The sequence below is a fragment of the Cibotium barometz genome, chromosome 27, assembly GCF_041138505.1.
Source record: "Cibotium barometz isolate CiBa-2024 chromosome 27, ASM4113850v1, whole genome shotgun sequence".
NCBI classification, from domain to species: domain Eukaryota; kingdom Viridiplantae; phylum Streptophyta; class Polypodiopsida; order Cyatheales; family Cibotiaceae; genus Cibotium; species Cibotium barometz.
Window position 1 is genome coordinate 16,014,676 of NC_141072.1, and position 22,434 is coordinate 16,037,109.

The 22,434-nt window shown below is 46.1% G+C and overlaps 1 protein-coding gene across 8 annotated transcripts in view; it reads right to left on the minus strand.

Moving 5' to 3' along the window:
• LOC147623091 (uncharacterized) overlaps positions 1–22,434 on the minus strand; it is a 100,859-nt gene that overhangs the window by 52,593 nt on the left and 25,832 nt on the right. For 2 of the 8 annotated variants that reach the window (XM_086821151.1, XM_086821156.1), the window contains 4 exons: positions 21,869–21,958; positions 21,692–21,780; positions 8,903–9,009; positions 1,843–1,962 (listed from right to left, as the gene is read on the minus strand). In XM_086821151.1, the coding sequence (XP_086677277.1) occupies positions 1,843–1,962; positions 8,903–9,009; positions 21,692–21,780; positions 21,869–21,919 (367 nt within the window). In that variant the 5' untranslated portion in view covers positions 21,920–21,958. Of the gene's footprint in view, positions 1–1,842; positions 1,963–8,902; positions 9,010–21,691; positions 21,781–21,868; positions 21,959–22,434 lie in introns of those variants that run through there. The other 6 variants (XM_086821153.1, XM_086821155.1, XM_086821152.1 and 3 more) reach the window with 6 other exon arrangements.

Here is a 22,434-nt window from a genome sequence, read left to right on the forward strand (position 1 = left end):
TCCCTCAGGACAGTTTCTGGCACGCAGACATATATCCTCATCCACTTGCCATAGATGCTCTGCTTCCAGGGAGACAGTCATTCATATTTTTTGGAGCTGTCCTTCTTCTCGTCAGTTTTTTCTTCCTCTCATCCAGCTTCTGCGGGCTAGATTTCCAAATATGATATTTGGAAAGTTTTTCTGGCTATTTGGTCTTCATTTGCCCAGACCAGAGTTCTCTCTTTTCTTCTCATGGGTGCGCTACTGGGCTTTATGGACACTATGGAAAGTTCGCAACCATGCAGTTTTCGCTGATGCGGTTTTCTCTGCTTTTTCTTTTTTTCGGTATTCCCTGCATCAATCTTTCTTCGATTGCATGCAGTTTGACCAAATAGATCATGATGTATATATGTCTTATATTGACATCTTCAGTTGATGTACTTTAGGACTATCTACTTTGGATAGTCATCTTGTAAATCTAATATACTTATGATTCCACTATTAAAAAAAAATGTGTGTGTGTGTTTGTGTGTGTGTGCGTGCGCGCGTGCACGTGGAGACACTTGTTTCAGTGAAATTCTTTTCCTTACAAATCACAGTAGCAAGAGTTTACAGATTGATCATTCCACAGCCTTGGATGGCCTTTACATGTGCACCTCAGAATTGTTCAATCAATCATTATGGCGTATGTGCAATTTTATTTGTCGTTGCTAATTTGGCGTAGAGCTAATATTGATTATTTTATGTTTGATTCCTTGGAATTGCTGTGGAAAACCAAGCATCGTGTGAGAGCGCTATGCCTTTTAAGATGATCTTTGGTTTGTACTCCTAAAATGCATGGTGGATTAAATATACTTGATCGACATTATCATCTCTTGGCAAGAAAGGCCACCATGATTCCCACTTTCTTTCAACTTGAACAACCATGGGTCATAATGCTTGCAGGCATGTGGGCTTCTATCAAGACTAAAGCTTATGGCAATTGGCACATTTCTCACTGGGAAGCAGTGCTTAGTAAATTTGAAAGAAACATTCCTTGATGCCCTTATGCAACTTCTCTTCTTCGTGATTGGAAATTAGCTCTATCTTCTATTTGCTGCCATGGTAGAGATGCGTTGACTGAGGATTCTTTTCGATTGGAAAGCATCCATTGCCTGTGATGCAAACCCAAGTTGTGTTTCAAACAGGGTTGTGGGAAAGTCATCACAAATCCCTCATATGTGACAACATCTGCCACAGTGATAACTCCAATAGAGGCCAAAAAGCATGCCTTCCGTGGTTCTTGTACTGCAAGTGGCCGAGGAAACACCGAAGACCACAACCTCCGAGGACGTTTTCCTTTGTTCAAAGGAGGAAAGCCCTTCTGGATTTTTGGTGTTCTGCCATCTTGCATGGCTAGATTTGACACTTTCATCATTTGGATGGATATTGGGCACTTTTGACTATTTGGAAGGCTAGGAACCATGCTATGTTTCGGCAGCCTTCTCTGGATGCTTATGCTTTCTTTCGTGCTAATCTTCACCAGTCTCTACATGATTGTCGACAACTGGAGGCTACTGACATCCCACAATTTGAAGTCTTCTTCTACTGTTTTTAGCTTTCTTCTTTGGATGACTTCTCCTTGAAGTACATCCTCCCCATGTATATTGTTTCTTGGTAATAGAGGACTGATTTTTACCCAAAAATTAAAAAAAAAAGAGTGTACACGCACGTGTGCGCGCTTGCACAATGTATGTTGATAGTGAAAGTTCCAAGATAAAAACAACTTCATGAAAAGATCTCCCATCAGCATTGTGATGAGAGCCCTAGCCAACACAAATGAGATAGTGTGACATTAAATTGATGAAAGAATAAGAAAGATACCTGCAATAGTCATAAAGTATGGATAAAGGGAACTTGTAAGTAGAGAGCCATTCAACTTCTTAAGATTCAGAAGAGCTACATTTGCTATGGCATAAGGACATAATGGGAGTTTTGTTGAACCTGGAATCACCAAACAAACGCAAACAATGAGAAGTACACTGACAAGTGCTTAGTAATTTAGATCAAATCTTTTGGAAGTTCTCACATTGAATTAATTGATAAGGCAAATCTTTTGAAAGTGCTCACATGGAATTTGATAAGGCAAAAAGGATGTGTGTTGGGAGAGTTGGCGAGTATGTGTGTGTAAACACACACACTTTTTTTTTTTTTTGGGTAAATCCATGAACAGTATATTATCAATGAAATTTACATGAGAGTCTCCAAAACGGAGAGCCTCAACGGGAAATCAGAAGCAAAGAGAAACTATTTCCAGGCATGACTGATGAAGATCTCCTTGGTGGCAAGCATCATAAACAGATTGCCGTAAGGAGCTTCTAAAATACTGATAAGATTGCAAAAACGGTTTCCCAAAATATCTCATGTTGTGATCCTGCCATATGGTCCAGAAAGCCCAATATCTGACCCAGTACAAAAGTAAAGAGTAATGGACCGTGGTTGTAGGGAGTCTGCCAAAAAGCCAAAAGTGTTTCCCAAAAAAAGAGTTAGGGAAACGAAGGCGAAGTAACATGGAAATTTTGCGGATGAAGGCCTTAGTGCTGGAGCACGTCCAAAACAAATGAGGAACCGTTTCAGAAGGGGCCATGCATCGAAGACAAGAAGCAGATACAATCCTTCGTTTAGCAAGGGTGACCCCCACAGATAAGGAACCTGTAAGATAACGCCATAGGAAAAGCTTTTGCTTGAGAGGCAATTTACTCCTCCATATATTGCGAAGATTCTTTCGCCACCAAGCAAGTGATTTTGTCATATGCCAAAGAGAATTAGCATGTGAATGAATCCATGGTGATGGCTGGAGGAAAGAGTATGTCGTCCTAACCGTTAGGTCAGAAAGAATAACAGGACGAGAATTTGAGCCCACCGGGTGTAACTACCAATCCTGTAATCTGTCCCTATTAGATAAAGGAGGGATGGGAAGAAAAGGCTGCAGCAAGTCAGCACACACACACACACACACACACATATAGAGAGAGAGAATTGTATTAACATCTTATAAAAGACCACAAGGATCTATGAGACCAAAAGTGTGTCTATCATGCACATTGACATGAAAGCATGGTATGGAAAAGGGTAAGATAACTAAAGAACTAATACATAATAGATTATGAAAATAGTTGACTATTAAAACTACATTCTGAGGTGGCATCATGGGCAGAAATGCTTACGCAGAAACGCTTACGCAAAGCACAAATATTTTCCTTCAAATAGGTTACTCATGTTACAACAAGAGGCAAAAGAAGCATAAATAAATAAAGATCAGCCTAAAGAGCAACATGAAGAGCAGTTGAAAGAGCAGCCTACAGAGTAGGGTCCCAAACACATGCTTCTTCTCATGGAGCAACAAAGAAGAAGGGAACTTGTTGAGGAACAATAGATAGAGGATGCCAAACACAGGGCGTCTGAAGACCGACGCTACGCAGAACGCGCAGTGTTGGAGTATCAACATAAGCTTGATCGGGAAGCCATGCAACTCTAGCATCAGCAGTTGCTAGCAAGCCTACAAGCGAGTTTGATGGCAACCCTTCGCAAGTTGGCACACCTGGTCCTAGTTCCTGAACCACTCCATCAACCCATGATACAAGCTCAACCGAACTTCAATAGCTATGATGGTAAGTGTGATCATTCTCCAGTCATGCAATTTATACATCAATCTGTTGCATATTTTCCATTGGCTGAAGTTGCAGATCCTCAAGACAAAGTCCATATTGCGTCTCCACACCTCAATGGGGAAGCTGTTACTTGGTGGCAGCATTGCTCGGTACAGCTTTCTTTCTTTCTTTCTTTCTCTCTCTCTAAACGAGGCAACCACATGGACCGAGGTGATTAAGAAGACACAGAAAGTTGTCAGAAACAAGTGGAAGAAGCGGGTAGCTGGATTGAGGTTGCCAAGAAGCAACAGAACCTGCCATCATCCCCAAACATCATCAATGACACACTCGAAGAGGAGAAAAGAAGGAAGATTAGGGCATTGAATGTGAGAGTGGTGGGATGGAAGGAAGGAGCCTCGCCGAAAGAGAACGCCATAGCACTATGCAGAAAGCTAGAAATCGTTGATACCCCCTTCGTTGAGGCATGGAGGGTGGGCAAACACACCACCAAGGAACGCGCACTCATCCTCAAATTTGCGGGGTTGGAGGCGAGGCAAGCATTCCTTACCAAAAGGCAGGAACTAAAAGGAGAAAAGACTTGCCTTGAAGATGATCTCTCACTAGCACAGGTGGCACACAGGAGGGAGTGCATGCCACGCATCTTGGATGCACGGAAGGCAAGGAAATGGGCAGTGTACAGAGATGGGAGGGTGATCATCACCGAGCGATGTGCCCAATGACGGTGCGAGACCTATGAGACCAAGCTAGAGATTGCAGTTTGGAACTACAATGGCGCCTTGAGGACTAATGCAGGTCTGTTCGAGGAGACATTTAGAGGGAGAGTCTTGGTCTTATACACAGACACATCAGTGCCAGGGGAATTGGCTTCCAGAGGTGAGAGGATACAGATGGGAGTCTGTTCACCGCCCACACCCACGCACAATAGGGGGTACTCCGGGGTCGGGAGGGGTGGCTTTACTATACAGGGAGGAGCTTCAACATGTGATACAGGTGGTCGGACGGGATGAGGCCGCACGGTTTTTGTGGGTAAGGATCCAGACACAGAAGGCCCGAGACATCTACCTTGCAGTGTGCTACTTTGCACCCTCCAATTCTAAATATGCCACCCATGGAGAGTCCCCGTACTTCCCCCTTTATGATGTTTTCCAGTCTAGGGGACATCCTCCTGGCTGGAGACTTCAATGCCCGCACCGCATGTGCACAGGTACCCTTCTTTGAGACAGATGATCCCATGTACCAGGAGATTGACACAGTGGGTGCAGATCTGGAGTGGACATCACAGGATACAGCAGCCCACACACACTATGGAGAGTATCTCTTAGCCCTCGGTGGGGCTCATAGGGTAGCCATTTATAATGGCCTGGCTAGATGGCCTAGATCCAACTCCTTCACCTCCAACCCCTTCGGACATGGAGCCAGTACAGTGGACTATCTAATGGGATCCCTCTCTCTGATCCCACTCATTCCCGAGTTTACCATCTCACCTCGCCCCATTGGTGTTGGGACTGACCATGCATACCTGGCCTTCTCCCTCACATGCCGATACACCATCCAACCACTTGCTTTGCCCCATCACAATCCGAGATACCACTTCACCAGAGAGACCTCTTCCATCTATTCTAATCCCGTCTACCGCATCCTCTCCGACCTCGACCCCCACATCCCACTTGATGAGCTTACCACACACCTCTCAGCCACCCTCCATACGTCCGTTGCAATCGCCTTCCCGCACTCCAGAGCCACCCCTACATCACCGAGAGGGACTGTCCCATATATATCCTCTTATTTGTTTTTTGTAGGCTTCTTTTGGCCACCCTACCTCCAGACATTGGGAGATGGCGCTAGGATCCACCACTCACCAGCAGGTGCGAGTGATCTTTCGACGTCTCACATGGAGAAAGAAGAGAGCCTACCTCGCCAGGCTTGAGAAGGAGCTATACGAGCTATTTCATGGAAGGGACTGTAAGGAGGCCTAGAGGATCTTCAAGGACGCTCTTGTTCGGCAAGCTCTGCCACAACTGGTGATAAACCTCCCTCCTCGGGTATCAATATGCCCGCTACAACACCAGATAAACCCTCCGCTACAAATAAACTTACATGTATCTTCTAATTATATTGGTTACGCAAGTAATTATTACCCTATTATGCCCGTTTAAAGGTGATCATTGCCTTCCGACTCCGATTACTTCACCCAGCACCTGGCACACCTACGCCACCTCTCTCTACCATGCCCTCGAGCAGGCACCTCTCCCCCATCTACCCGAACCTCGTCCCCCACACTCTTCCTTCTTTCACCTCAGCATGGTGAGAGATGCTATTGACAGGATGCAGACTCGGAGAGCACAAGATCATGATGGACTCCTCACCAAGCATTTCTCCCATGCTAGGGACACGCTAGCCCCTTTATTGGTTCAGATGTTTAACAGGGCTTTATGTGAGGGCTTCCTCGTCAGCTGGTCATCGAATACTATTGTACCTATCTTCAAAGCATGTGACCCCATGGACCCCAACAACTATAGGACTCATGATTGGTCACACCTTGGCCAAGATTTATGGTTCGATTTTGGAGCATGAGTTTAGTAGATGGTCCGAGGAGCAGACTCAGAGCACCGGGGCAGGCAAGCTTCAGGAGAGGGCACTCCGCACTAGATCATATCTTTACACTAGGGGGGATCGTTGAGGAGGGGAGAGCTCACGGGCATTGGAAATACTGCTGCTTTATAGATTCCCAGAACGGTTTTTGTTATCGTCCCATGGGCCAGACTGATGAGGAGACTGCAGGATATGGGAGTGTCAGCAAAGATCCGTTGGGGGATCATTACACTCTATGAGTCAGTCAGGCAGAGTACGTGCTCCAGGAGGTGACTCAGAGATCATACACAGCACTATCGGGGTGAAGCAGGGCTGCCCCTTGTCTCCTACTCTATTTGGACTATCCATTGACGAGATCTCAGATTACATAGACAGACAAGGAGGACCAGGAGCATGTTTGGCAGGAATCCTGATACCGATCCTCTTGTATGCAGATGATATTGTTCTTATTTCTCATTCACCAGAGGGGATGCAGAGGCATTTGGATGCATTACATGCCTTTTGCGAGGACCGGGACCTCACTGTGAACCTTGGAAAAACCAAGGTCATGATCTTTAACACCTCCTCACAGTGGATAAGTAGATCTGCAGTACAGTTTACATATAGTGGAGAGCCTGTGGCGTATGTTACGTCATATGTATACCTTGGGATCACTTTTGTTGGACCTCAGTTCTCGATGTGGAAGGCGGCCGAAGCTAGATTGATGAGGGGATATGCAGCCCTTGGCTCGCTAGAGAGGCAATGCTCACAAATACATTTCCAAGAGCCGAGGATGAAGCTTTGGCTATTTGATACTCCAATTACTGCACTAGAGAGAGCCGGCCGAGACAGATACAGAGAAGGTATATGATGGGTGGAAGCCGATGGAGAGGCCCCTAGTGGCAATGATCTCATGCATGATTAGGAGTAAGCCATCAGTGCCACATGAGATTGTGCGGGCAGAGATGGGGGCTGCACTGATAGTGACAGAGGCTCTACTCCAGACTGTGACATACTGGCACATGCTATGGGAGCTTCCACTTGATAGATACCCCCGGCTAGCCCTGGAGTCCTCCAGACAGTTGACACTTGAAGCAGATACAGAGTGCTGGTATGCATAGGTAGGCACTTCGTTTGGCATGCACGGTATGCAGATGGACGCACTCCCCCGTTTCCAGTACAGCATAGAGGCCCCGTCATTTGCTCTCAGCTGCTGCACAAAGTGGAACAGGGTTATCAGGAAGTACACTGTCAGGCTGGATACTCAGAGGACATGGAGTTCACCTAGCCGTCCACTGCGGACGAAGATGGCCTTCTACAGAGATCACCTCCTATGCCTGACAGAGGATGGGTTCATCATCCACCCACGCTACATGGACACACCCCTATCTTTTGGGGTGAGATGTGTGATCGGCTAGATCCGCACCTCGTCCCACCAGTCTCCTTGTTAGTTCTGCTATTTAAAGGTCGGTCTAGTCAGACTTGGTATGTTACTAGCCAACGTTGTTAGTCACTAGGATACCAAACTTGGCATTCAAGTTCCAAAAAAGTTGGCTCCCATTGAGCATTAATCAACACCCTCTATCAAAATGATGCAGACAATCAAGTCATTGGGGATATGCTTTTACATATTTCAATAAGAGAAACTTGTTGGAAAAAGTATTTACCAAAATTAGAGTGTTACATAACAGGGCTAAATGTTCAGCTACACGCTTTAGTCCATTTAAAATGTAAGCCAAGTGTACAGCTAGCTATGGGGTCAGCAAAGAGAAAAGTACAAGCAAGACATAAATGTTTCTTCTAGAGAGGAAAATTGAAATGTTATACATATATATACCTAGATGAATCCAGGAACATGCCCAAATTCACATTTTAGGAACGTGCATGTTATATACTCATGGTAGTCAACCCACAAGACTACAACTATCAACTCCATTATGCATAGTATGGACTAGATACTATGACATCCCCACTAACGTCATCAGTGCCCAATAGTGGGTGTAGAACTCTATATCAAGATATGCTCTAACACACGCACTCCACACACACACACACACACACATAAGAGCATATATTCACACAAAGCCCTTCGTACTGAGTTTCTGTCAAACCTCTGGAGATGCAGGGCAGACTCAGCCATAATGAAGCCTAGCACTAAGGGAAGTAGCAAATAGAAAGAATTAGTTCAGCAAATAAGTAGTTGACAGGGCAAATTGAAATGTTATACATAGCCTATTATGACCTATTATTAGAATCCCTCAAGTCGGATACTAAGATAACACAATCTACAAGAGGAAGCCAAAAACCGAGGTGGTCAATGTGATAAAGGGTGCAAAGGGAAGTCCCAAGGCATTGAAAAAGAGTTAAGAAGGTATAAGACCCAAAGAGGGAGGGACTTAACCTACGCTTTTGCCTTCAAAGCCTTTAAAGAAAATTGTGAAAGAAGCGAGGAGAATCAAGTATCATGGCTGGGAGCTAACAAAGGAAGAAGCCCTCTATGCTATCTGTGAAGTGTGTTGAAAGCAAGTAAAGGAAAAACCAACATGACACACGCATAAAGTCAATCTCCCCATAACAAGAACCAATGACATGAAAAAAATCAACTTCACAATAGTCCTAGTAAACTTGTGGCTTTAAAAGGTAAACATAATAAAGTTCATAATTTTGGAAAAGTATATAGTTTTTTTTAAAAAGAGAAATACACTCGTTGTTTTCAGTCGCAAGCCATCTTTCCGCAGCAGCAATCTCTTCCTTGCCAGCATGGACCAGAAACAATCCTTTGGCATCTGATGCATCATAAAGTAGAGTTCTGAGCCATAAAAACACGACATAAGCTATCACAAATAAACACAGCCAGCCAGGTTTAAACATTAGATGGCTTGTTAGCTGATAGAGATTATAACTCGGTCTCCAAATCAATATGCTCTTATGAGTGACATATCATACATGACCTATGACATGTAAGACATGATACATACCATTCTTTCAGAGAGAGCACACCAACTCTCAGTCACTTATTTATTTATTTGTTTGTTTGTATTATAGTTGTTATCATCATCATCATGTTATCATCATGACATATGACATGTAAGACATGATACGTACCATTATTTGAGAGAGAGCACACAAACTCTCATTCACTTATTTGTTTGTTTGTTTGTTTGTATTAAGGTTGTTATCATCATCATCACTAATAGTAGTCAGAATATACTTCAAATCCATGGCATATGCCATGACCTAACACAATGATCCATGATAATACATCACACATTCTCATGCATATATTGCATGACCACATGACAATGATTTATAAATTATGGTACTATATCACACATATTTGATAGTGTTATGCAAAGATGGATGACCATAAAGATATTGATCTTTGATCCTTGTTCGTTAACCTTCACAACATACGAGAAAAGGAGAGTCATTTTAATACAGCGTATACTATAAAGCATATGAATCAACTATACATCTTTCTTTTCTCTCCCAAAAGACTCTACAAGAATAATGTAGAGATATGCTACAAATGCAAGCTTCATACGAGGAACTATAGTGGAAGAGATTAGAACAGAAACTTGTGAAAATTGCAATTTAATTGAAGGCTTGACAAGTGAAAGAGATTAAGACACAGGATAAAAACTAGGCCAAAATAGCTCTTGGGTTGGCTACATGAGTGCATAGTCTTGTGGAAGAAAGATGTAAGCCTAGAGGTGTGATTTTAAAAGGCGTGAGTTGCCATGAATCAAATAGCAAGGAACGTGAGTCAAATAGTAGGTGTGAGTTAAACAACATGAGACGTGATTCAAATAGCCATCCACGAGAAGGGGGCATGAGCAACAACACCGTGGGACTTGGTGGTAATAGTCGTACCTAATACTATACTAGGAAATCAATATTGCCTTAAGAATCACCCACCAAGATTCTTATAAGAGAATTTATACTTGTCTCAATTTCCAAGAAATATTCTTGTCCTTCCTAATTATAAGCACCACATGCCTAATTATTATGAAATAATTACCAACCCTATTAGAGTGCAAGCTCCCATTGGCCATGCCCATGCGAGCTCTCATGTCACCAAATTGGCTGTTGACCAGATGATCAGTATCACCGGTTTGGATAGTTATCCGTGTGAACCCCATGTTATTGAATCAGAGTCATTTGACCAGACTCATAGGCCCGGTTCATACCTGACGATTTGGATAACACGTCTATAACGCTTGAAAGATGGAGGATTATCTCAACGTCAAATGCAGTATGCATTAGCCTGTTGCTTGGCATATGCTTTGCTTTGGTGTGGAAATTGCTTGGATTTATTGCTTATGAGTGACCAAGGGCCACCGACACCTAGGAACCACCCTGGGTGCATATGTGTGGAAGCTTGTTTTGGCCTGACAGTGTATTCTAAAGTTTTCAAGGAGGTAAGTATAAATGTTTTATAACTAACGTGAACAGAGCAAATTCACACTACATTAAAAACCCGTGCACATATTATAAAAAGGGTGGAGAACTTATAAATCCGGTGCCTCTCCATTAATGAAGTGTGGGCTATACCAAACTACGGCTGGTGAGTGGGCAGTCCTACAAAACATTACAAGTGGAAAAACCCATGCATATGGATATGGGCAAAAATTGGGAATTTGGACCCCCTTCAACTCTCTTCTGCACGTGCAAAATTCAGTTAGCATTTATGCTTCTTAGAGGTTTATCTCCCCTACTCATAAGCAAACTGATTTCTGGCCTCATTCAATCAATCCATTTATTTGTTCTTCTACTGCCCAGAGATGCACGAGTGCTGATCGGCCTGTTTTTGGACTGAATAAAGGTTCCATCTTGCTGTCCAACCTGATGCTGTGAGGAGCTGCTGCCCTACCCACTACACAAGCCTCGGGAAGACGTAAAATCAGCGAATATCAGTTTGAGAAACTTTCTCACGATGGATCAGATTTATAAGCTTTCTCACGATGGGAGAACTAGATTACCCTGCGAGAGTGAGTATTTACCTTCAGCAGTGGGTATATATGTACCTCGCCCGGGAAGCGCGGGAGTGGGTGTGCATCGCTTTGACCATGAGCACAATTAAACATTTCGGCATTCAATCACAGCCATTAAACAATCCACAAAGCTGAAAACAAAAGTTGCACAACTGACACCACATAGAGACCGGAATGGGCTAACCCCCCCCCCCCCCTTGGAGTATTTCATTATCCAAGGAGAAATATAACATGTACAAGCTTTGAGGGCCTTACTCCCCATGGGAGATGCCGGATTATCCATATACAATCATAAACCTGTCCTTCATCCAACATGGCTATATGTCCTTCCATAGGTGCACAAACATGTATAACAGCCCACATGGCTCTTCCATACGTGCATAAACTTGTATGACAGCCCATATGGCTCTTCCACGAGCACATAAACCTGTAAACCAGCCCATGTGGCTCATTCATGAGCTCATAAACTTGTATAACAGCCCTATGTCACATCCATGCGCGCCAAAACCTGTAAACCAGTCCATGTGGCTCATCCATGAACTCATAAACCTGTATAACACATAAAACCAGAAATTTCAGCAAGCTTTAGGATTGTTTTGCTGAAAAACAGCCATCCGGAGTGTGCACGATGATGTAGAGTAGTGAAAATCATCTTCCGCAAGCTGGATATGGCTATGGTGGGCTTAGAAATGAAGAGAAATGCTCAAAAATCAGAGTTTTCAGTCTCCAAAAACTTGCTTCAAGCTCAAACTCGCCCAAGAGATAACTCTCTCATGTTCAAATAAGCAAGAAAATGCTACAATGCCATGTGTAGAGCTGAAATGACAAGTGTGAGGACACTTCTCTCACTTTTATCCTCTTATCTGCCACATGTCCCAAATCCAAAGGCCAAAAATTCCACAATCTTCAGCTGTAAAGATATCCCACATAATGACTAATTTCACATCAGCGCTTTGGCAATATTCGATCTTTGTTGAATTCCGGAGGTAATGGCGCGAACGGAAATTCCATCATAGATTGCCAAAATAGCAACTTTGCCTAAAACCCAAGAGATCATCTCTTTGTGTTCCACCACATGAGAAATACATGTAAGCACCATTTTCATTGCTTGATCTCCCCCAAATCCTCAGGAGTTTGCCAAACATACTTTCCACTTGACACTTGAGCTCCAAAACCCATTTCTGTGTCCAAGAAACCGTCTCGAGTGCATGGATCATGCTATGAACACTTGGTCCTCTGTACAGGATAATCTCCCATTCCCAAAGGTTGTACATTATTGATCTTTTGGGCATCCAAAGCCCTTCCACACACATGAATTCTGGAGATGCTCAATATGGTGACAATATTTGTGATTATGTGATCTTTTTATTGGCAAATAATCCACTACCCCGACAATACTACTCTTTCAATGTTTTCATTCAAATGTACTCGGACATTTCTAATGAGCCAGTGGAGTAGCTCCCGGACATTCCAAGCTTGGAGAGTTCCATACACTTTTGGAAATTTAATACCGTAAGGGAGGGGTCTTGGAATTATGTGGTTCCATCTTTCATGCTTAAGTGTATTTAATTGCATTCATGGTTAATCATCCCAATAACTACACTTCCATTACACTTTCGTGGTAAAGTGTATCAGAGTTTGGGCTTCCATCCAATGGATTGGAAGACGGTCTAATCTTGTGAATTATTGATCACTAGTTTCATTTTCTAAAAAAACAATGGCTAACCACGCTTGAAGCCATATGGATGCTTCTACTTCACAAAGAGCACCTCAAGATGATCATACTTCAGAGTTGGTAGAATCTCCTTCCGACTAGCCTCCTGTAGTTACCATTTTTTCATCGCCTGTAGTAGGCACCCGCCCCCGTAGGTGCTTTTTTATCCGAATACCGCCAAGGAAGCACCTTGTGGGGTTTTGAACCCAAGGACCTCCTGGTCCTAGGCAAACACCTTCACCAGTTGGGCTATCACCTCATTGGCGAGTGGAGATGAAGTTGTTAGTAGAAATGTGATCCTTTATGTTGGTTGGTCTTGAATTGTGGTTCATGATGCATTCTTGAATACAAATTCTCCATCTTGCTTTCTCAATAAATCACCACTCTCGAGCAAATAGTCAATGGCCAGCTCTCAAGATCCTCTATCCCAATCTTTAGCATGAGAGGCAACATTTCTTTGGTTGCCCATAACTTTTGTACATCAAGATCTTTCGACATAACCTTTAATTCAGCCATCTAGTGTGGAAAAAAAAAAAACTTCATCTCCACTCAAATGGCTATCACCTTGGGGATTGAAGTGGGAGACATGCGTCAGAGCGCAGTACATATACGGAAGGCAAATGATTTAAGTGTGGTAGCAAAGACACATATCTCCTCAATGTTCTAGCAAGGGCAAGGAAGAGAAGCACCCAAAGTGCATGTAAATATGGTGCCCATTGTTGAGGAAATACGGGTCATGACGCAAGGAAGGAGAGAGTGGTATTCAAAGCATGGGGACAACAGCCCGCTTTATTTATGTTTGATGATTGCTCTACCAACAACTTCATCTCCAATCAAATGGTTTCCACCTTGGGGATGGAAATGGGAGACATGGGACCCGAAATACATGCATGTTCTGCCTTTGTTCAGAAGGATGTCCTCTCAGTGGAAAGCTGTGAATTCACATCCAGGGCTACCTCGGCCATGAGAACTTTCTTATTGCACCTCTCAATGGATGTAATGTATCGGATGATCCAGATTGATGCCCTGTCCATAGCAAAGATGCGAAGAATCCTCTACCAAATCTATCGAGCCTTGGGGAATCCCAAAGGCAATGTCTCTGAGTCTCCTGGGGGTGGCCACACTACAGGCAAGCCGTTGGTCGATCACCAACCACCAGCCAAGTGCCGACCGCTAAAATCCTACGTGCCATCAACCAAAGAAAAAGGGTGATCTTTCTTGGCCGAAAGCTACCCAGCAGTCTCTTCCAAAAATCTGAAAAGAAACACTGTGAGAGGCCCTGAGACTGCCAATGTGCTGCTACTGCCAGTGTGCCATCCATCTCAAGCATCTGGATCCTGCGGCCTAGCTACGCAATATATGCAAAGAAGGGGACATCCAAAGTCTCCTCCCGATCCGCAGGATCATGCCAAGTCCAGGGGCTCTGACCGTTTGTGGATTCCCCAGGAGCATGGACCACAGGACGTGAAATTGGAAGGAGGTCTCAAACATGGGATCCATGGTGCCATGGTAGCCCCCTCCCTAGACAACCACATCTTGGCCCATGTTTGAAGAAGGCCTTGTTTCCCATGGTGACGAGTCAGAACTTCTTGATTGGCTCCAAGCGGTAGAAGTCCTGACATCCTACATGGTTGACATCATAGACGAAGGGTTGTCAACCTCTCTTGAGTAAGGTTGAAAAATCAGTAGCTTTAGCCATAAAATAGCTCAAATATCGGTGCTTGACAGCTGGCTGTCGTCCGTCAAGGCTTGGCTGTCTGTCGCATTGGCACTCTCTGCAAAATGATTGCACTGTCCCCACAAATCAGGCGCGCAACGTGGTGTGTCAAAAATTGAAACTTCGTCTTCCACACTGAACCTTTTCTGGCATATCACTTAGCTTCGCCCTGTGGCTTATCTCCTATCTCAGCTAACTGCTTACCACCACCCTATCACGTATCATGCCATCTCAGTGCCATCTGCCACCTTGCACACCACGGCCTCCTTCATCCCTACCACCTTCCTCAACCTATCGCCTCACCCTCAGCCTGCTATGTAGCTTCTTGTTCCTTCTCCCTGCCCCCCTCAGCCCTCTTCATGCAGCAGTTCCTTCTCTTGCTCAGCTTTGCTGCCCTTTCGCCTTTCTCAATGTAGGAAATGCAGCTTGCATAGCACCTGCTCCACTCATATGGTGTTGACTACCCTGACGGCTACCCAGGCACCAGCCATTGATACACAAAGTGCAGGTAAACTTCAGAAGGGGCTCATCTCTTATCTTACAACTGGCCTTATCACGGTTTGGAAATATAAATCAAGTACAACAGTGGTGTCCTGGGTGGCAACTTGGGATTGCTTCTCCATTTTAATTCCAGCAACAGCATAAGCCAGCTATTGAATGGTTTTGCTACATACCTGCCATTGTTGATTCAGTGGGGAGCACATAATTATTGGATGTCTTTTGGATGACACCACATTCTCATCATGCAGGGCGTGTTCCATGCTCACATTTTGTAGCATCTTTACTCATGTGTATGGCGTTGTCAATTGTATGGTTGGACTTCAACTCTAGAGTCAAACATCTACGTATGAGAAGATGGTAGGAGCCATTGGGTGTGGTGCAATATAGTAGGAGCCAAGGGAGTGGAGGGTTAGACCCGCCCTTGGTGCACTAGGGAGGATATGGTTTGATCTGTGGTGATGCAAGCCTGACTCCACCTTCTCATATGTTTATGGTTGCTGATGGTTATCTTTGTAATTGGGTTAGCGGAAGCTTAAGTGGTATACACATGTGTGAGCAGTTGATGCTTTGTATTCATGGTGATTCATCGGGATGGTGAATTCTTGTTCTTGGATTGTGGTGGTTCATGGTTATACACATGTATGGGAATTATGTGCTCGTAGTGAACTCTTAACACCCGAGGCACTTGTAGAGGGGTCGGATGCCCATTTTAATGGAGTGGTTGTGTGAAAGCAGGTTGTAGTGTGTGTGATATATCCCATATGCGAAGGGGTGTGAATGGGTCCAAAAGTTGTATAAAAGAGGCTTTTTCTAATGGAAACATCATCACTTGGTTTTGCTGCAATGGAGTTCTTGTGTACGTAAGTGTTAGTCATTAAGTGTTATTCATTTAGCTTGTTCGCTTTCAATTCATTCTGTTAGACCTTAGGCAATCAAACCTGCTACAGAGTGTGGAGTGAGTGTGTAGTGTGAGTTGCTTTTCTTTTCCTTTTTTTTTCCCCTGGGGAAAAGATCCTTCAATTAGTTAAAGAGAAAAACAGCCACAAAGGGCTAAGTACAACCACGAAGGGCTAAATACAAACTCGCCTCATATAAGGGCGGGAAACAAGTGATCATAAGGGGGAGAGATGCTTCTCCTCCGGCTGGCCGCTCTATGAGGAGAAGGCTATCTCATACAGGGGGATGGGGGGAAAACAACCACACAGGTGGTCTGTAGTGCTAAATGGGGTCCACTCCTCGGGCAAGCTGCTCGCCGCCCTCCGACTACCACCAAGTACCCACTGCCAGATTCTTGTGTGCCGTCAACCACAAGAAGAGAGTGATAGGCCCTCAGACTACCAGTGTGCTGCTGTTGCCGGTGTGCCATCTATCTTCAACATCTGGATCCTGCGGCCGAGCCTTGCTGTATATACAAAGAAAGGGGCATCTAGAGTCTCCACCCGGTCTGTGGGATCATGTCACGTCCACTTTCCAGGGTCCCACTGCAACCGCGTGAGAGGTCAGCACTCCCAAATCCATAACCGCCAAAATCTCTCCCTGGCCACCTTGGCTGGTGTTGGATCTATGTGCCATGCATGTGCCCGAACACCAATCACCCTCACCCTCTGCAAGGTGCATCCTCTGAAATCCTCCAAGGGGGGCTCTGATCTCTCTAATCTGCCATGTAATCCAATAGTAAAAGTGAGCAGACAACTTTTCTTTTCCTTTTAGTTAGGTTTATTCCCTCTTGTTACCCTCTTCCCCTCTCTTCTCATTTCTTGTTGAGGATTTTCCGTTGCATGTTCATGATGATTAATTTCTTATCTTGTTGAAGACGTGCAAGGAAGAAGAAACTTTCTTTTTGAAGTGGCATTATTGCCGTGGGAAAAAAGAAGGCCGATGAGGCTCATAGCGGGGCGCCGGTGTGAAGGGGGCCTCACTGAGCCTATTAAGCAACCCAAAAATTTGGGCGCACACAAGGCCTATCTGGGGAACTCAATGCTTTTCTAACAAGAAATTCCAGGTGCACCTTGGTTTGCCAAGTGGGGTGCTGTGCTGTGCATTTTGGCTCGCCCTAAACACAGACAACATAGTTGGCAGTGTGGCCTTGTCTCTCTGATGAGAGGGCTGTGATACAACGAAGAAGGAAGCAGTGCCAAAAGAAGCAACCCTGTTGTCATGGGTGGCAAGCAAAAGACGAAGGTGGCGCTGCAGCACAACAAAGCAAAGGTGGGCGGGTGTAGCAAAGGAGAATGGATGCCAGCAGGTAAAGGAAGTAAAGCATCTGTCGGAGCTCTTCAGGAGCAAGGCAAACTCAGCAAGCGTGAGGAAGGAGGCGCCCAGTACCAAGCAGGAAGCAGGGAGATGGCTCTATTGCAGGTAAGGCACAGCATGCAAAAGGCTGCAACTCTGCTGCAAGACAGCCACGCCCAGTAGGGGGAGAAGGGCTGCGTGGCACAGCAGCTGGGTTGTGGGGAGTGCTGGCCATCATGGTGGCACAGCATCAAGAAGGTGGCAAAGCAGGGAAAGTGCTGTTCGTGGTGGAGCTCTGAAGACAGCTGCTGTGGCAGAGCGCAACAAGGAGTGTGTGGGGGGGGCGTGTGGCTGTGCCATGAGGAGGAGGTGGCTGTACCGAAGCATGGGTGTGTGGGGGGGGGGGGATGCGGCGCTGCATGGCACAGAAGGCGTTTGTCGTCATAAGCGCTGCAGCAAGGCTTCAGACATGGCGTCTATTGTGGCTGAGGTAGGAGTGGTGGCAGAAGGAGAGCAGTGTGTCATGGCTTACTTCTCAGAGTAGGTACCGATGACAATCAATGCTTCCCCGGTGAGAGCCTTACCCCTAGAGTCTCCAGGTACCCCCACCCCCCCTAAAGAATCATGGGAGAACAAGTGGACTATAGTTTCCTCAGATGTCTCCCTGTGGATGCCAGCACTTTTGCTGAGACTTCGGCTCCTCTCCAAGTCATTTTTCAGTGATGCAGACTGGCCACTCCGGAGAGTGGCGCAATGATCATCCATCCCTATGATGCGGATAGTCACTTGGAACATCCAAGGATTGGGTGGCCCACATTGCCGCTCTAGTGGGAGGCTCTATCGACATCCTTTTAATGCAGGAGCACCATTTGTCACCTCGTTGTGCCCGCAAACGCAGGAAGATTTTGCGGGGTATGGCATCTTCCAGAGTTTGGGTGTAGTAAGGGGAGTCAGAGATTCTCCAGATAGCAACAGGCGGAGCACAAGCCCCAACCTCTCCCGGTTAGATCGCTTCTATGTTGATGAGTGGGCCTGTGGACGGGGCAGTCTGGTTGGTATCTTGGCTTGCACTTCCTTTTCCGACCATTCGCCCGTCATCCTTTCTCTAGAGGACCCCTGGTGGCAAGGTAGTCAGCAAAGCCTCTGCATGTCCGAGAGCTTGATACAAGACCCACAGATCTGCAGGAGGATTTGAGGATCTATGGGGGAGCCTAGCCTTCCATGAGGGCACAGCAGCTCTACGACTTTGGATAGTGGGCTTAGTGAGATCAGTGTCATTATCCATGAGGCAGCCCACACCAGGTTAGTGGAGTTTAGAGAGCAGGAGAGGAACCTCTGCTGGTGCCTTGCCTCCCCCTAGCGCCGGAGGAGTGCACCCTGGACAGCCCGTGGATTGGCACTGAGATCAGCTCCATAGAGGAGAGGAAAGTTGAGTACAGATTCCATGCAGGAGGATTGAGGATCTATGGGGGAGCCTGGCCTTCCACGAGAGCACAGCAGCTCTGCGACTTTGGATAGTGGGCTCAGTGAGATCAGCTGACAGCATCATTCTCCATGAGGCAGCCCACACCAGGTTAGTGGAGTTTAGAGAGCAGGAGAGGAGCCTCTGCCGGTGCCTTGCCTCCCCCTAGCGCTGGAGGAGTGCACCCTCAACACCCCATGGATTGGCACTGAGATCAGCTCCATAGAGGAGAGGAGAGTGGAGTACAGATTCCATGCGTGAGCATCTTTCTGGATTCAAACACAAGACAGAGGAACTAGGGACTTCTTCAAGAGGACAGGGCCTCACCATAGGAGGGATGGCATGCGGAGGCTTAGAGGATCGGATGGCACCATTGTTTCGGAAGCACCCCACGTTCATGCCATCACCAAAGGCTTCTTCAGTTCCCTCCTCATTGCAGAGCTGCACTCCTTGCAAGTACAGGATGTGCACAAGAGGGTCTGGAAGCACACGCATGAGATGGTCCCTCTGGCTCTTCAAAGTTTCTTGTTGATACCCTTCTCTTCTGAGGAGATTGCAGAGGCTTTGCAGGCACTCACCAGAGGCAAGTGCCAAGCCAGGATGGGCTTCTAGTCCCCCTATTTCTTCGACACTGGGGACTCATGGAGGGCTTCCGCACGGCCTTCAATTAGATTATGAGTTCTGTATCTATGCATGAGAGTCTAGCGGAGGGTTTGATTCACTTGATCCCCAAAGAGGGAGGTGATAGGTTGGAGATTCGCCAGTGGAGAGCAATTACCCTCTTGGGGACAGCCTACAAAATCCTCGCCTACCGTTGACTGTAGGAAGACCCACAGATTTGATCCATGGCACACAGATAGGAGCATCCTGGATAACATCGTCACTTTTGCGAGGTGTCTGCCACCACTCCTCTTCGACAACAGGACTTGGCCATTCTTTTGCTGGATTTCGAGAAAGCCTAGGATAGGGTTGATTGGGGCTTTCTCGAGGGAACTACGTGCAGGATGGGTTTCCCTGTCGCCTGGATCCAAGGTGTATCCGCCCTCTATTCAGCCCCTGATCGAGGGCGCTCAGTGGTGCGACAGATTCCCACTTTCTCTTTCAATGCACCAGGGATGTCCCCTTTCCCCCTTCCTCTTCCCTTTTGTGGCAAGGGTGATGAGCAGGTTTTTAGTCTCCCAGGAGACCAAACTTCAAGGCCTCAGGTTGCCAATCAGGTCTCAGGAGGAGCTACTCGATTCTGAGGTTGCAAATGATGCAGCAGCCTACCTCTCTGGAGAGCTGGAGAACCTCCGCAGGTTTGCAGATGCAATCGAGGTCTTTGGCCAAGCCTCAGACACTCAGATCAACTGGCACAAGTCCTGTGGATTTCACGTTAGCTCATCACCTACCCCTACTTGGCGCTCAGTTGAGTCTTTCCAGTGGATTCCGAGGGGTACCCCAGTGCGTTATCTTGGCTGTCAAGTCGGGATGGATATCAGCTCAGAGCGTAGCTAGCCCCCCTCCTCCTGAGCATTCGGAAGAAGCTTCTATACTGGAGCACAACTAGGCTCTTTCTTGTCGGCAGGGTAGTGTGGTAGCAAACCAGGTCCTCCTCGCTACCGTGTGGTACATCACCTCCTGCTAGGCCTTTTCCAAGTGGTGTATTGGACAGGTAGAGCGATTGATCCGCAATTTCCTCTCGGCCACATCCGTTCTGCTCTTCACCAGTCTCCCCCGGCCCTGGATGAGGATAGACTCCGTCAGTCTCTGCTTTGGAACCCCTTGATTACCCTTCCTAGAGGCCACATGCTAGGCTCCCGCCCGCACGTCTCTTGGGGGCTTTAAGCGAGGGACCAGAACACTCTCTTGGACAGTGCCTCGCCTTCAGATGGCTCCCACCCAAGGCCAGGAGCGGAGCCTCACTGGAATCTCAGGCAGAGACAGGCTTACCTTTGACATCGACTCTTCCATTCCTCCGGAGTGGCTTGCACCGATCCTCAATCCGCCTCCCCTTGGCTGAGTTGGGGTTTTTACCAGACACAATATCCCAATTGCGGTCCATGGTGCAGATAGAGGCACCCTCGTGACCTTTTCTATTGGACGACAGGATAATTTGAGTGCCCCCCAGCACCCCGCACCCCCCCCCCCCCGCGCGCGGGTCAAAGTTCGAAGATAGCTCAGAGAAGCTTGGCAGTGGGCACGTGGCTAGTAGTTGGAGGTCGGCCGGCACTCTGCTCTAGGCCTCAGGAGTCTCAACATCATTGCATTTGGGATTTTCCCAAGGCGCAGCAGGTATGGCAGAGGATCCTCTGAGTCAGCACTAGCCCTTGCATATGAGACAGGACAGGGCCTCGCCCTTCTCCTCTCTCACCACAGGATCACAGCAGCCCTGTTTTCAGCAACCCCAGAGGGGCCCAGAGGGGAGGAGTTACCTGTCAGAGGTGGGAGATCATTTTTTTTTAAAGATGCTATGCTGCAGAGCTGTTTATAGTCCGTATCACTCCTTCATGTTCATCCTGTTCCTAGGCCTTGTTATAGTACCCATAAGGTGGCCTCATTGTAGAGTGTGGGCATGCAACCCTTGCCAAAGCTGAGCTGCCCTTTAACCATATGATAGGGCAACTCACCTAAAGTCTCTGCTAGATAGGGATGAGGTACTGACCTGGCTGTACCCCATTTACTGCCACATGGCAGCAAGCATCTAGATGGCTCCCCATGCTTTCAACAAATCAACTGCTAGGTGTTGTCATAGAGTAGTTTCATAGTAGCCTTGCTTTGGTTTCTAGATTTACTGCTATGCTTTTTGCCTATGTATAAACCTCCAGTTGACCATTTTATATTATTATTAATGAAAGAATTAGGTTGTGAGAAAAGGACGACAAGTGTTACCTGATAAAAGGAGAAACTTTATAGCTCTTTGTAAAGAAAAAAAGCTGACATGTGTAGAGGTCAATGATTCTCCTGCATTCAATCGCCTGCTGATCATCACGTTAAAGTTGAGTGTACAGCATAGAATAAGGATACTGCAATCCAACAAATTGATTGTCATCAGACAGCACCACCAACCTGAAGAAAGGAGCAGCCGGCCAATAGCAGCTTCTCATTCTTTGTACACATTGCTAAAGTCCCAAAACCGGTATGTCAAGTGAAGCATTACTGTAAAATCAAATAAAAAGCAATTCTTTTTTATAATTAAAGCATTTGGACCCTTGTACTTGAAAGAACTTTATGCCAGTGTCTACCCTCTTTAACACATGTTGCAACCACCTAGCAGCTATAGCAATAGATTAATATTAAGAAACAGCCGAAACACAAGGTTTTTTGGGTTGAAATGTCTGTTTCGGGGGGTGATAATTCCGAAACGCCATTCAGCTTTCCAGCCTCCTTGCCCTTTTGGTTGTTTCCGAGACAACCTGCCGTTTCCATGCAAACACCCCCCAATTTTATGAAATATAAGCTTTTCTTTTCTTCTTTCTTCTCACCAATCTCCTCTTTCCTACTCTCCCTTCATTTATTCCGCTACCTGTTCGTATTTCTCCTCTTCCTTTTCTTCTACCCCACTCTCTCCGCCTTGGCGATATAGCATTCCCCAATTCAGCACCCCTTAAAGTGTGACACACGTACCAGGAGTA